The 15,688-nt window shown below is 39.2% G+C and overlaps 1 protein-coding gene across 1 annotated transcript in view; it reads left to right on the top strand.

The window, feature by feature from the left end:
• USH2A (usherin) overlaps positions 1-15,688 on the top strand; it is a 646,790-nt gene that overhangs the window by 185,526 nt on the left and 445,576 nt on the right. Inside the window, exon 21 of the mRNA XM_048504848.1 lies at positions 14,837-14,967. Coding sequence (XP_048360805.1) covers positions 14,837-14,967 — 131 coding nt within the window. The remainder of the gene's footprint in view (positions 1-14,836; positions 14,968-15,688) is intronic.

The raw sequence follows: 15,688 nt of genomic DNA, 5'->3' as shown, positions 1-15,688 counted from the left end.
GGTGAGCGGTATAAAAGTTTAATAATAATAATAATAATAATAATAATAATAATAATAATAATAATAATAATAATAGAAGATGATGATTACAATGAAAATGAAATAACCACCAAATTGAGTTTTGTGGCTATGTGACACAGATTGACACAGATTGTTTAGTACAGTGAATTTAAGTAGACTAGATCATGGACTTGTAGATTAGATTGTATAAGGAAGTCTGTAAATTGTCTAATGCAAGATATGTCTCTACTCTTATTGAAATTCTTTGGATTTTTTGCCTTAGGAGGATGTCCCTTGCCTCCCACACTCATTGGTTTCAAATGTCATTTTAAACAAATTACAGAGACAACCAGATGCTCCACATTATTTCCTTGAGAAATTTTGCAGGACTTATCAAAACTTTTTGAAATGAATTGTATGCTTTACCAATGGCATACTGCCAAAAGGGACAGGGGAGTCAAATGACCCTGGGTGCAACAATGGGGGAGCAAAATCACCCCTACACCCCTCCTCCCCCATTCTGACCCAGCACAGAAGAGCTGGGTCAGCACAGGGGAGGCGCCTGAAGACAGAGCTGGCCTGCTGCCGTGGCGCCTGTTCAATCTGCCTCCTTCCCTCCCCAGGCCCTCGGGGGCAGCTTGGAAGGGCACTGCAGGGGCAGGCCGGCTCCTGGGCCACCTGCTCCAGTGTTTTGCCCCCCCACCTCCCTGTAGGCTGGCTTCTGCCCTCCCCAGGGCCTGCAGGGAGGTAGGGGCGGCTCGGGGTGGTGGTGGCTTGGATGGGTTCCATGGCAGCAGGCTGGCCCAGGAGCTAGCCTGCCTCTGCGGAGCCTGTCCAAGCCACCTCCCCCTGCCATGCGCCCCACCCCTGAGCATGGGGGAGCATGGGGGCGGCACTTGGAACAGGTGTTGTTCCCGAGTGCCATTTCTCCTGATACACCTCTGGCTTTACCTAATTATGATGAGAAATGTTCAACATAAATATGTTTTAGGCGAAATTTCAGCATTAACTCTGCAATAGGATATTCCTTTTAATGATTTATTACCTTAATTTTTTAACCCCATGATTACATTTTATTCTACCCTACAGTTTTGGTATTCTATTGTAAAATCAAATATAGAATGGAAAACTAACTTCCTAAAAATATTTATTCACATATTGATATCTTGAATTATGTGGGATCAAGCTTATTTATATTTTAGGTATTTGACTTTTGTTATGTTCTTTTCTGATATCCTTAGGATGAATTGATATGTGACATGACCCTTTGATCTTTAATGCACGCTAATTTACTATAGCCTTATATATTGATTCAAAACAAATAACAGCATTCAGAATGCAAGTATTAGCATATAATCTGGAAAGAAAACACAAGAAATCTTATGGGCAATGTTATTCAGAAGGTAACAGTGTAATTTATTAAATCATCATATCTAATTCTCAACATGGTCTACATGAACGGACAAGACAAATTTTTGTAAAAACCTGAGAAAATCTCAGGTATGAAGAGAAATGAACTCTAAAAATATGAAAAGCACCTGAGATCTCAGTGGCCATTGTGAGGGCTGAAAGGCAACCACAGCAATAATTCCTTGGTTTTTGTCAGTAAAAAGAAATGGGTGGCAAGGCCCTTTCCAGAGCTGTATCAGCTTCCCAATATATGCCTGTTCCCATCCTCACTACACTGCAGGGGAGAACTCCTCAGGTTCAGACCTAAGAGCAGCCAGTGGTGCTACTACGTCATATACATGATTCACTAAGGCCTGGAAGTGACTTCCTGGTGTTTCACTGTAATGCAGTAGCCACTGTACAACTCATCTGGTTGACTTACCCAGGTATGGTGGTGCCTTTTAGATAACAATACCATGCCAGTTGATTGGGCCTACATATTGTGTGCCTTGTCCAGGCCTGATGGTGGTCACAACTAAACTCACTTGATTAGAATAGAATAGAATAGAATAGAATCTTTATTGGCCAAGTGTGATTGGACACACAAGGAATTTGTCTCCGGTGCATATGCTCTCAGTGTACATAGAAGAAAATACATTTGTCAAGAATCATAAGGTACAGCACTTAATGATTGTCATATAGGTCTAGTAAGCAATCAGGAAACAATCAATAGTAATAAAAACATAAAATGTAAAATCATAAAATAAAATGAAATGTCAGCACAGGCTATAGTCATACAGTCATAATTGGGAGGAGATGGGTAATAGGAATGATGAAAAAAAGTAGTGCAGTAATTATATAATAAATATATAATAAATAGTTTGACATTATCGAGGGAATTATTTGTTTAATAGAGTGATGGTGGCATTCGGGAAAAAAACTGTTCTTATGTCTAGTTGTCTTGGTGTGCATGTGCTCTGTAGCGACGTTTAGAGGGTAAGAGGATTAGAAACAGTTTATGTCCAGGATGCGAGGGGTCAGTATTAAATATTTTCACTAAAGCCCTTTTTTTGACCCGTGCAGTATGGCTACAGGTCCCTCTCAATGGAAGAGCAGGTTAGCAGCAATTGTTTTTTTCTGCAGTTCTGAGTTATTCTCTGAGAGTCTGTGCTGCGCATCCTTGTTGGGTTGCAAGAACCAAACTCACACAGTTATAGAGGGTGCAGATGACAGACTCAATGATTCCTCATGTAGAACTGTATCAGCAGCTCCTTGGGCAGTTTGAGCTTCCTGAGTTGAAGCGCCCAGGAAAGAACATTCTTTGTTGTTGCTGCTTTTTTTTAATGACATTTTTTGATATTAGGTGTCCATTTTAGGTCATGAGATATGAGTGGAGCCTCCAGAAATTTAAAGGTCTCTACTGTTGATACTGTGTTTGTCTAGGTATTGTGAGAGGAGGTAGGATGGGAGGGTTTCTTCCCTAGAAATTCCACCACCATTTTCTACGGTTTTAAGTGTGTTCAGTTCTAGATTGTTCCAGTGGCACCACCGAGGCTAGTTGAATTCAACCTCCGCCTGTATGCGGTTTCATCGTTGTCTCGAATGAGACCAATCACTGTTGTATCATCTGCAAATTTCAGTATTTTAACAGATGGATCATTTGGAGATGCAGTCATTGGTATAAGCAGAGAGAAGAGAAGTGGGTGAAAGTACACATTGGTACCTTGGAGGGGCCCCTGTTGCTCATTTTACAGGTGTCTGATGTAATTTTTCCTAGCTTCCACCTGCTGTTTCCTATCTGTTAGGAAGCTTGTGATCCACTTTACAAATATGCTCAGGTACCTCGCTAGCTGATTTAGTTTGGTTAGAAGAATGTCCGATCTGATAGGGGTATTGAATGCCTGAACTAAAGTCAACAGCAAAAAGAGGACCCTTGCATAGGTCTTTGGCGCATTCAAGATGCTGTAGGATATAGTGCAAAGCTTCATATTAACAGCATCATCTGTCGATACTCCATTTGCAAGTTCGGTATGCAAATTGCAAGGGGTCCAACAGTGGATCCGGTGTATGGTGCTTTCAAATGGTACATCACTAGCCTTTCAAAAGTTTTCATAACTACAGATGTTAGAGCTAACTGGTCTGTAATGATCGTTAGCAAGTTTCCTTGATGGAAGAGCTTCTTCGGCACTGGGACGATAGTGGAGCCGTTTGGAAGCAGGAAGGAACATAGCACATTATCTCTAGGTGATTTGTTAAAAGATTTGGAGTGAAGATGGGGGCTAATTGGACAGCACAGGACTTTTAGGCAAGAAGGTGTTGATCTCTTGGTTCTGGGCCTTCGGTGCTTTTCCAGGCTTCTGTCTGTGAAATAGATCTTGCACTTCCTTTTCTACAGAGATCACCAGGGTTGTAAACCCAAATGGTGAAATGGGATTCAGTTATAGGAAGTTTGGCTATTGTTGGTGCATCTGAGATAGAGGTTGTGGAGAAAAGGTGAGCTGTAGATTTGTTTCTCAAAGCCTACAGTAGAACACGTTCAGGTCGTCTTGCCAATTTGCTGATTTCCTTTCCCAGCTTGGGAAGGGTGGCTTTACTGTAAATCCGGTGATATTTTTGAGAGTTTTCCACTATGTGTTTGCTGTTCCGCTTGGTGAAAACTGATTTTTTAGCTTTTCCAGGAGTAGTTTCTTTTTTGCTGCTCCTTGATCTCCTTTGTTAATTACATTTCTTGGCCTACTGATTGTACAGCATCTCTATCACCCTACTTCTGTAGGCCTCTTCTTTGGAAATCGACGTGAACTGCTTAAGTTTAGCTTGTATGAACCAAGGTTTACATTGTTACTATATATACGCCAAGTTCCTGGATTCGGTATATACAAAGATCTTCACAGGTAAGCTGACATATGATGTTACAGTATCTGTGGAGTTCATCCAAATCTGCAGAGGTGTCTTTAAAAATATTCCAGTCTGTACAGTCAAGGCAAGCCTGCAGCTTTAACTTTGCCTCTTCCAGTCCAAGTTCTCACTGATTTAGTTATTGGTTTTGTGGCTTTAAATCTTTGTTTGTAAGCAGGTACAAGAGTGAATCAAGTGCAATGAATCCAGAATTGGCCTACAGCTGCCTCGTGAAGTAAAGACCGATAAGCATCTTTCAGTGTTGTATAAAGCAGTGGTCTAAAGACATATTCTTGCCTCTTGTGGGACAGCGTTGACATGCTGAAAGTATTTTGGTAGGTCTTCCCTTAAGTTTGCTTTGTTTAAATCTCCCAAAATAATAACCAGTGAATCAGGGTATTTGGCTTCAGCCTCCATAATCTGATCGGTTAGAGTTCTTAATGCCTTTTTTACAGATGCTTGTGGATGAATATAAACCAAAAAAAACAGAACTGAATTTATCTCTCGAGGGGAATAAAAGGGTTTGCAATTAATAAGTAAGGACTCCAAATTTTCATCACAGAATTTTTGAATTATTATTATCTTACCTTCACACAACTTTCTAACTTGGCTGGATTTCCTCAGGAAGAGGCTGTCAGAAAAAGGAAGGCTGAGATTAAAACAGTAAATACAATGAAAACAGTAGCAGCAGTAACCTTTCCATAATTAATTAATTAGGTGGATGACGTCTGGTACCAAACCCCAAGAGGGGACTGGCAGATTTTCAGATAAGCCGATGACACATAGGGCAACAGAGAGGGGCATTGGGTTTTTTTTGGGGGGAGGGGTGTACAATAGTGTAATAATGTCCCTCTTCCCACAATGCCATCCTATCAATATATATACTGCTTCAGGAATTATGAAAAAAATCTCTCCCCTCTTCTCCTTCATTGTAACAGAATTGCAACCTGAGTTAACTGTGTCCCCTAGATCTCTGCATCCCAGTGTCCTCTGTTCATATTTAGGCCCTGACATGGGGTATTCTACATAAACTGCTTTTAAGGTTTAGTTTTATGGCCTCCATTATATATCTGTTCAGTTCAACTTCAATATTACTATTTGCTTATGTGATCTACCGCTTCGTCAAAAAGTACTACTTCATTAGCTATTCCCATGAACACACTGTAGATGGCAGAGGCTTGAGTGCCTGTCAGCTGTGCTCCAGGTCTAAAGTAATCTCTGCTTGAAGATATTACATCAGCCTATTTTATCTACAGTTTTATAAAAATGCAGGCTTTTTATTGTTCCCGCAGTATTTCAAGCACCCCATGAAGTTCTTGTGTTTTCCCCTACTTAAAATGGAATACCAGTCATATCAGATAGTTAACTGTATTTATTTAATATTGAACATTTAAAAAAATTTTTTTAGTCATATACCAATCTAGGGGAAAATCATGAAAAGATGGCAATAATCTTAGTCCAGGTTTTTCAAAAATTTGCCCAAACTTCGGTGAGTCTATTTGTTCTGAAGGAAGCAAACTGTTTTTATGTCTCTGCTGAAAAAGGTCTCTGTGTCAAGAATAATTAGGAGGAATGGCACTGCAAACCCTACCGGATGAAATATTGTATATTTCTTACTTGCAATTATTGCATCCTTGGTTGAATCATTAACATTTGGTAGATTTGTTGCTGAGTTTGTTGTTCTACTTTGTACAGTTGGGTTAAGTTGGATATAGCTTGATCATGCACTTTTGCCATGACTTGCAATCCCTATCAAGTTTCTGACTTGATTTTTTTTCTGAGCCTTTGTCTTTACTTATTGTAGCCTGATCTAACAACTTTTCTGACTTCCTTTTGCTAACCTGTGGTTATATTTCCTCTTTAATCAATAGAAGGGCCACATCAAGCAGAATAATTTATTTTAGATGTATTTTTGATGGGCAAAATAATTTAGTATTTGTGGTACCATAGAATGCTTTTGAAGTTGCTGTTGTTGTTTTATGGGCTGTACTCAGCTATTTCCCTTCCTCAAATATGGTATAATGAGGACGAAGGAAAACCAATGGCAGCAAGAAAGGTTTATTTACAAACTGGTAGGGAAATCTGGAAACTACTTTAGTGAATATTTCTTGTACCCAATGGTTTCTGTCTCCTCTTCATTTGACACGTCAACTACCGCCTATTATCTGTCTCAGATCACTTCTAATCTTTTATTCATTATGTGCTTAGCCTAATCAATAAGTAGCCACCCTTAGTGCAGAATTCCTACTTTATTGTGTGCCTTCAACTCTCCTAATCTTATACACTCAGATTCTGCCTTGGCTGGAGTACTTGTTGTCTAAATTTGCTGGGTTTCAGATCATTAAACTGACTTTAATTTTGATGTATTTCTATTTTACCCAGCTCTAGTCATGGTCTTTCCCCTTGATTGGTTTAATTACTTTTTGCCTGTGCAATGTTTGTACTACAGAAGCTAATATTAAATACAGGTTTATGGTGAACACAACAATGAAAATCATAGGTCTCCAATTAGTTTCTGGGATGATGTCAAAATGTTTTAAGTGTTTTACAGTTTAAACCTCTATGAAATATGATGGATGAGACAAATGTTTTATTTTAATCTTTGTAACAGTTATTCTGCATGTCTTTTTCATTAAAAGCTTGTTTATATGATCTGTTATCCCGGAATAATATCCCTGATCTCACATTGAAATCTCATGTTTGTTTATTCATGGGGTATAAACGAAAAGCTGAAAAAAAATAACTCTTCTCATATATATACAACACAGTTTCTGTTGCTCACGGTTCCCTAAAGGAATTTCTTACATTTGTGCCTTAATGTCATGCTAAAGGCAGTCAAGAGTCTCCTACCATCCATGAGCCTCCTCCACATTTTAGCAAAGAAGAGAGCCACCACAATAGCACAGCAAATCTTTAATAAAATCTTAGGGGGAACAAAGAAGTTGAGTCAAGACAGGGATTTCCTCAGGGCCAAAATACGCATTACATATGACACAAGACTGGCTACAGTCTTGTGCCTAGCCTGATTGTCACTTAAATGTTTTCATGAGAACTAACCTTTAAAAACTTTTCCATCTCTCTTCACAGCTCAAAACTCATCAAGAGGGAAGGAGGGACTTCTGGCAAAAACAGCACAGGATGAATGCCTGAAGCCCCTCCTTCCCTTGGTGTTTCTGAAGCCACATGAAGTAATGGAGAGATTTTTAAAGGTTAGTCCCTATATGATTGTGTGACTGAAAAGTTGGGTTGGGCATTCATGAACCAACCAATGTCACAGTTAACATATGTTTTGGCCTCCATTCTTTCTTGCAAAAACAAAGCAAGCTGCTACACTGCAGTGAGAATGGGTGAACTATTATCTTAAGTATGGAGAGATTATGTAACAGTAACTGCTGTTAATTATTTTATTTTAATTTAAACCTGATCTATTTCTGAAGAGTTAGGAGGACAGATTTACACAGAAATAAGATCATCACAAGTTCTTATATATAAAATCACAAGTTCTCATATAAGTTAGGATAAAACTAAATATTATTCAAGTTCCTTGACTGGAACTTCAGATATGTCATTTGGCCTGTAATGAATAGGAGTGTGTGTAGTGTAGTTTTGGAGCTGAAGAGCAAGGACAACTTTTTTTAAAAAAAAAAAATCTTCCATGAGCCATTTCTCTATTACACAAACTAACCCCCTGTGTCTGTCTTTTTTTGCACCCAACTTTAAGGCAGTCTGAAGCGATGATTTCTAGAGAGCAGCTAACCTGTTCTATATGCTGTGACCTCAGTCCAGACCATGCCATTCCCTCCCTCTCCCTGCTCCTTCTTAGGACCATATTAAATATCTGCAGTTTTAATCAAATTAATGTCAGTGTTACAGGCAGTATGGTCCTAAATTATTCCCCAGATCAAGGGCCAAGTGAGGATGAATCCTCATTAGAATTTCTTCCCAGATTGTGCAGTTGTGTCTGATCTGGTCATAAGTGGAACTGATGGATTGAGAACCCTCTATTGTTACAATTTTTATTTATAAGTTATGTACGTTTTATATAGATCACTGTTCAGTTCCTTTGTGTTTTCTGTGCAGATGCATTCAAATGTCTCAAAGAAAAACTGCACAAGGGCAGTAGTTATGTGATTATATATAAATCTACATCAAGGTTCTTTGTAGCCTGGGTTTTCCTGATGCACAGATGCTCCTCCCATGTGTAGGAACATATGGGGGCATTAAAAACTCATAGAACAAAGACTATCTTGACACTAATACTTTTTTGTAGTATTTGATCAATGGAAATTTAAATATCAGAATTGTGGTGGGGAGAGTAGTTGCAAATCATTGGGAAGAACTGAAAGCTGTGCCAAATTGTCATGATCCAATTCTGATATTGCTTTTATACATTTTGCTAGCTAAACCAAAATTTAGGTGAAGTGAAATACAATGCTGAATAAAATTTTAGAGGTAACAAAAATACTGGAGTCTTGGTCTTAAATAGGATTTATGCTGTCCTTGAAAATCATGCCATCATCTCAATCTAAGGTGCTCAAGAATGCTGACAACACATCATATGATTCAGTAGTAAGGCCATTGTTAGCTTGCTGATGATATTAGCAGAATTCAGTTTAGGTCAGCCTTTGATGTACTACTAGTAACATCCATTTTTGTGCAGCTGCACTGAAACACCGGTCCTGTAACTCCATTTATGGCCCTGAGCTGCCATGACCACCTTGTCATGGTTATTGTGGCATTTTCTCATTTTCTGCCATGGAACTGACATGGTAAGGTGAAGATGCACATAGAGAGCAATCTAGATCCAGGAGGTGGCATGGTTGTTGTGCCACCGTGAAGCCTCCAGAGGGCTTCCCAGTGGCATGGGGAGGCAGAAAAAACAAAAGCCCCCCACAATTAAAGGGGAAAACAAAGTTACACCATTGGTGTTCCTGGCGATAAAGGCTCCAGCAATGCCCCCAGAACATTACCAAGTTGGGTTAGTCTACAAATTAAGCCAACACAACTCTGAAAGTGATAGCCAGAAGTGGGGTTGCCTCCCTGTTTTCCCACCCAGCCGGGGTAAGTTCCACTTATGCTAGTGGGGAGGGCAAATGTGGCGGCATGAGCTCGAGCTGCTTCCTATGGCCATTCAGCGCCTTCCATCTGATTTGGGCTGCCCATTGTGAATAATTCTTACACGGTACTATTATTGGCTGTGTGCGAAACTGAGCCAGCAGGTATGTATGTATTACTTTATTTGTCAAAATCCATGCATCCACCCATCCTTACATATACATTCATAGATAAATACGTACGTCCAATAATTTGAGTTTGAGCTGGAAAAGTTATCCCAATAGTGCTGTCTAGTTGCCACCTACTCTAGGCACCAATATTATTCACATCTCTAAAGGTAAGTAAAATTGTAATGGGGCCGCACACTCTGGATTAAATTAGGATGAAACCATTTTTATGAAATATAAAAATTCTCTGCATTATTGTTGCTAATAATATGTTGTGTACAAGATGCATGAAGAGGACCCACCTCCACATTACAAATGGGCCATGAAATTAGGCCAGGAGAAGTTAAATGACTTGACTAATGTTCTGTGCTGTGTCTGTGGCAGAACTTAGTGCAGAATCCATCTCTCTTAATTTACAATCCCTAACCACTAGCCATTGTTCTTTCCCTAAACAAAACATCATTCAGAAGCAAGGAGGGGAAAGTGCCTCTAATACATCAAATCTTATCAAATGACTCTAAACTTATCTTGCCTTTGTTTTCACCAAGGTTTGCTGTAAATCTTCCTAACTAGAGAGCAACAGGGCTGGTGTCCTTGCTAAAAAGAGAAGATTGATTTACTATATTCACGCAGAGGCAGCTGCTTCCAGTGGGTACATAATAATGAATGTAAGCCTGTAGACACTTAAGAAAGTCTAAAAGATCAGAAAATATTATAAATGTTCATAGAATAGAAAATCTAAAATGGTTTTATCCACATATCTCTTTCAAATTACAAGAAAAAGAAGTATGGTATCTATAAGGGTTTTTCATTCCTCCAATACTCTAATTGATTGTTCATTGGGCCCAGTCAGCCAAAAGTAGAGAGAAACTTTGTACAGACATCATTAGTTTTTCTCCATTTAAAGATTAATCATGAAGAGCTCTGGCTCTTTAATTCTGTAATTTGTATATTTAATGGGCTGCTGCAGAATCTATGACAGTAATTAGCATAGCCTGAAAACTCATTAATACGCAACAACATGATTAATGCAACATTAATGCAAACATGACTGAAGTTATTTGGGTTATGTAGTAAGAAGATTAAAGCTAAAATGTCCTGTTTGTTTTACCACTAGTGGGTATAATAGGGGTGGCAAAAATAAAAAAAAATAAAACAGGTATCAGATTAGCCCAGTCAACACAGGAAAAAGTTACTGAATCTAAATCAAGATGATTTCCATGATCTAATAAGTTAGGATGTGAAGAATACTATTGTTAATTCTTTTATTTGTTCGTCATCTATCACAACAGAATTTGTTCATCATCTATCCCTTTCAGATTTATCTAGTTAGCTTTTTGGTTTATCAGTTGGTTGCATTTCTTTCAGATGCAATCAGAATGCACAACACAGAGATGATTTAGAGAAATACTTGAAAGATGCTGTCACCCTGTGAGTGATGAAAGGCCCTTAGAATAATGTAGAACTGCAAAATTTTACAGTGGCAGTAATGAAATATTTCTCCCTCAATTTTTGAAATAAAATTAAAACAAAGTAGGAAAATGCTGTTGTCCTACGTTGAAGATAAAGGCGAGGCTGTTTATTCTTTCTTTGTGTTTAGACTACGGATGGCTTCTCAACAGTTCTCTGTTCCTGAGAGCAACTTTGTTCCTCTTCAGCTGTGTATTACAGCTGGAATACATAGACTTTCCTCTTCAAGTTACATTGCAAATCATGAAAAAAAATTTTTGTTTGATTATCATAGAGTGGCATAAAAAGCTGAACAAGATTTAAAGTACAGAATAATTTATATGCCTGAAATCTTGCGTATGTTCACTGGAAAAGCAAGCCATTGGAAAGTATGCTAGGGAGCCCACTGTATGGTCTTTTCATTTTCTTTCAACATTTAAGAAATGCTAACGTGAGGCTCTAGTAAAACAGCCCTGGAAAGGAGCATTTTTGCATCACCTGTCTCTTTTATTAATTAACTCTAACAATTATTTATTCATTGTAATAATATTCAAAGAACCTCATTTACAATCATATTACAATCATCAGTTGAGACAGCCAGAATGTGATGTCAGCTCCATGCAATGCTTGTAACGCATACAGCAAGTGACCATGTGGAATTCTTCCATTGTCTACTGGTGATACAAATGTGAGTGATCCATGTGGCTTCTTGAAGTAACCACAACAAAGAGAATGTTTCAGAATCCTCTGTGTGCCAACTGTAGCATGCATGCTAGCCTTTAATTTGTGGGTTATGAGAGGCTACTGTGGCTTGAAAATAATAATCTCACTTTTTATTTGTGTATGACCACGTCTGCATAAATATGGTTCACCTTGGTTCAGAAATACAAGTACCTGTCAAATGAATGTGTGGGCCTGTATAAAGCCTGTGGCTAAACTGGGAGAAGCCTTGCCAAGTGAGGGAAATTATTCTTGACTGTGTCCAGTGGGTGAGGGATGTGAAACAGCAACCCCCCCCTTCTTGGATCCTGCTCTTGCTTTTGCTCAACACCACTGGAATTGCGGGCTGCAAGAAGGGAGGTATTCTTTGTTTATTGTAGAACAGGGCCCTTTAAGGCAGCTCTGCAATTAACACCTGGCCTCACAACTCAGCTGTTGCTGCGGCTATTGTAACTACTTGGGTGGTGGGAGGGGTTGGACTGGGTAGGTCACTATTCGAGTGTTGTTTTTAGCTTTAAACAAGCTAAAAACAACACTCGAATAGTGACCTACCCAGTGGTGACCTTCACAGTTCACAGTTCCCCCCACCCCAGTCCCCAGAAATATTCCCCATAGACTATAATGGAGCTGAAGGGAGTAGGATTTGAACTTTAAAGTATTTCAGAGTTTGGTGCAAATATGCCAAAGTGTGTCTGTTTGTGTGTGGGGAGGAGTTCTTTTAAAGGGAGTTTCTTCCCTTTCCACTACTGTAGCCAGCAATCTCAAATGATCCCAAGCAAAAGCCAATTTGGGGGGCTTTTTTAGGATTTTAATTACCATCTACAGTTTGAAGAGCCCTTTTTTCAGTTTGGCTTTACTGAATACATGCCACTAGTGAGAATATTGTTAACATCAAATGTGGAAGGGTGCCACCTTGAAATCACATATTGGTTTTTACATACAGAGAGCCAGTGTGGTGTAGTGGTTAAGAGCAGGTACACTCTAATCTGGAGAACCGGGTTTGATTCTTTGCTCTGCTGCTTGAGCTGTGGAGGCTTATCTGGTGAACCAGATTAGCTTGTGCACTCCAACACATTCCAGCTGGGTGACCTTGGACTAGTCAGTTCTTCGGAGCTCTCTCAGTCCCACACACCTCACAGGTTGTTTGTTGGGGGTGGGAAGGGAAAGGAGATTGTAAAACCCTTTTAGTCTCCTTACAGGAGAGAAAGGGGAGATATAAAACCAAACTCCTCCTCCTCCTCCTCCTCCTCCTCCTCCTCCTCCTCCTCCTCTTCTTCTTCTTCTTCTTCTTCTTCACATGCAATCACTCTTTGCCTGGCACTGATGTCACAAAGTTTCATGTACGTATGACAGTGCAGTGATGTCACACTCACAATAATGTCATAAACACATAAATATAAATACTGCCAAGCTTTTAATTCTTCTGAATGTGGCTGTTAGACAACTGATGTAGCTATTTTCAGTGTCACTCGCTTTTTCAATTTGTTGATTTTATTTTATAGGTTTCTATGAGCTTCTTATTTATTTTATGGCTTTGTCTAAAATAACTCTGCATAGTATTGTACTGTTATAATGTTAGCATTGTCACATATAAACAAATAAATTATCAGGAATTAAATAAATATGAAGCTATCCTCAGTCAGGGCAAGTTTCTTTGCCTTTTTCTAAATTACATTTTTCCTTTTGGCTCTTACCAGCCACCTGAAATGACTCTGTAACATAAAAGCACTTGTGATTACATCCCACATCATGTTTATTCAAAATCAATTGTCAGATAACTCTGAACGGCCATTTCAATAGCATGATTGATGTTCATTATCTCAAGTGAATGTCTTAATATTTGTGAGTACATTGTATTGCACTGCGTGACAACCTGTGGCATGATTAAAGTATGTGGGTCAAAGGATACTGCTTGTGGCTTGAGGTAATTAGCTGCATTATATATTGTGAATATGTGCTGCAATTATGATCCTTTAATTTTTAAGATGAATATGAAGAAGTTGATTCATTTGATACAGCTGGATAAAACCCAATACATTCGCCTATTCTGTGCGAAGGGGGAATCACAAGGACATGAATATCAATGTATATCAAGATAATTATCAAGAACCCTTGTGTGAAACAATGTGGAGTTTTGAAAGTAACCCTAGGAGTTAACATAGACGAAACATGTCACCTCAGCCTCATCAAGTATGTCAAAGTTCACTTCCCTGCCACATTTTTAATGCAAAAGCAAAAAGTTAGAGACTGAGAACCTGACGGCCGTTGTGTAATGAACAACACAATAATCCAGCAGAAATGCCCTCTGGGGGGGAAGTCTCTATGAATATTTTCAAAACTTAAATAAGACTGATCCCTTGGCCTTTACAAGTCTTGTCTGATGAGGGGCTAGTTCAAGTAGTGGTTAGAGTGGGTTGGCTAACAGTAGGGTTGTCAACTCTGACTTCAGAAATTCGTGGAAATTTGGGAGTGGTGGTTTGGGAGAGTGGAGCTTAGGGAGGGGAGGAACTGCAGCAACTATTTGGTTTTATAAAGACCCCCGCCCAGCAACCCCCCCCAGCAACCCCCCCCCCACCATTTCTTTCTGAGGAACTGATCTCTGTAGTTTGGAAACGAGTTGTAATTCCAGGAGAACTCTAGGCCCATCTGGAAGTTAGCAAAATTGGCTGACACCATCGGGTACCAGTGTAGAGATTTATGTCCCCATGTCCATTCAGTCTTTAAGTAGGCTTTACATATTCACATAAGTGCCATCAAGTAGCAACTGACATGGCAACCCCAGCAAGGGCTTTCAAGGGAGTGGGAAGCAGAGTTGGTTTCCCATTGCTTACCTCTTCAGAGCTGCCCTTGGTGGCTTCCCATCAAAGTACTGACCATGCTTAGCTTCTAAGATCTGACGAGATTGGATTATATCATACTGTCTTCCCACCCACTTCCCTTTTACAGCCTGAGCAAGACAGACCATGTTCTGCAACTGTATGATTCTTGCCACATATTTACAACCACCATGTATTTTAGATTATGACTGTTGAGTTTGCATAATGATAGTTCTTTTGCATTTTTGCTTGGTCTGTTTTTCTATTTCTGAGCAGTCAGACTTGTTTGTATGACAGATGCATGAAAAAGTGAGAGGTAAATATCTACTTTTGATTTCCAACCAGGTATTAAAGTGAGCTTTAGAACTACAGAGCCTGATGGCCTGATTCTTTTGTCTGTGTCACCTGGGAATCAAGAGGAATATATTGCACTTCAGTTGCGAAGTGGACGTCCTTACTTCCTTTTTGATCCACAGGTATAGTAAGGAAGCAATATGCCTTTGATGATATGAAATTATTGTTTTTTCTTTCTTTCTATTTGTATTATGAAGGAAAAGGTTAATGGGTTCATCTATTGCAGGGGTAGGGAACCTGCGGCTCTCCAGATGTTCAGGAACTACAATTCCCATCAGCCCCTACTAGCATGGCCAATTGGCCATGCTGACAGAGGCTGATGGGAATTGTAGTTCCTGAACATCTGGAGAGCCGCAGGTTCCCTACCCCTGATTGAATATAATGGAGGTGTTTGGGGGAAAAGAGTTGTTTGAGTTGCTCACACCATTATGAAGGTTATATCAAGTTACACTGTTGAGTGCAGTTGGTTGGCCTTCATGAAATGCTGCATGTAAGGATGTACAACTTGCAAAGTAAGCCTTAGCAGAGTTATACCCTTCTAAGATGATTGAAATAGGTGGTCTCAGTAGGATGAAATTCTGGTTAGGATTGTACAGGTAACCTGTTTGTAGATGCATCAAAAACTCAATGACATAACTTCAAACCATGCAAAAAATGAGAATGTTTCTTTATAAAGTAAGTTAAAATGTTGAAAAATATTTGCTATTAAAACTAATAGATGTTTTTAAAAATGTGTGTCTCCATTTGGTAAAAGACAGTGAAAAATGAATGTGGCAAACTGATGGTATTGATGGTATGTTATAAGAAGTGGGCATGTTAATAATGTTAATAAAGAGTGATTAT

This window comes from Sphaerodactylus townsendi, linkage group LG01 (assembly GCF_021028975.2).
Source record: "Sphaerodactylus townsendi isolate TG3544 linkage group LG01, MPM_Stown_v2.3, whole genome shotgun sequence".
Taxonomy (NCBI): Eukaryota; Metazoa; Chordata; class Lepidosauria; order Squamata; family Sphaerodactylidae; genus Sphaerodactylus; species Sphaerodactylus townsendi.
The sequence above is the reverse complement of the archived record's forward strand: the minus strand, read 5'-3'. Positions and strand labels throughout refer to the sequence as shown.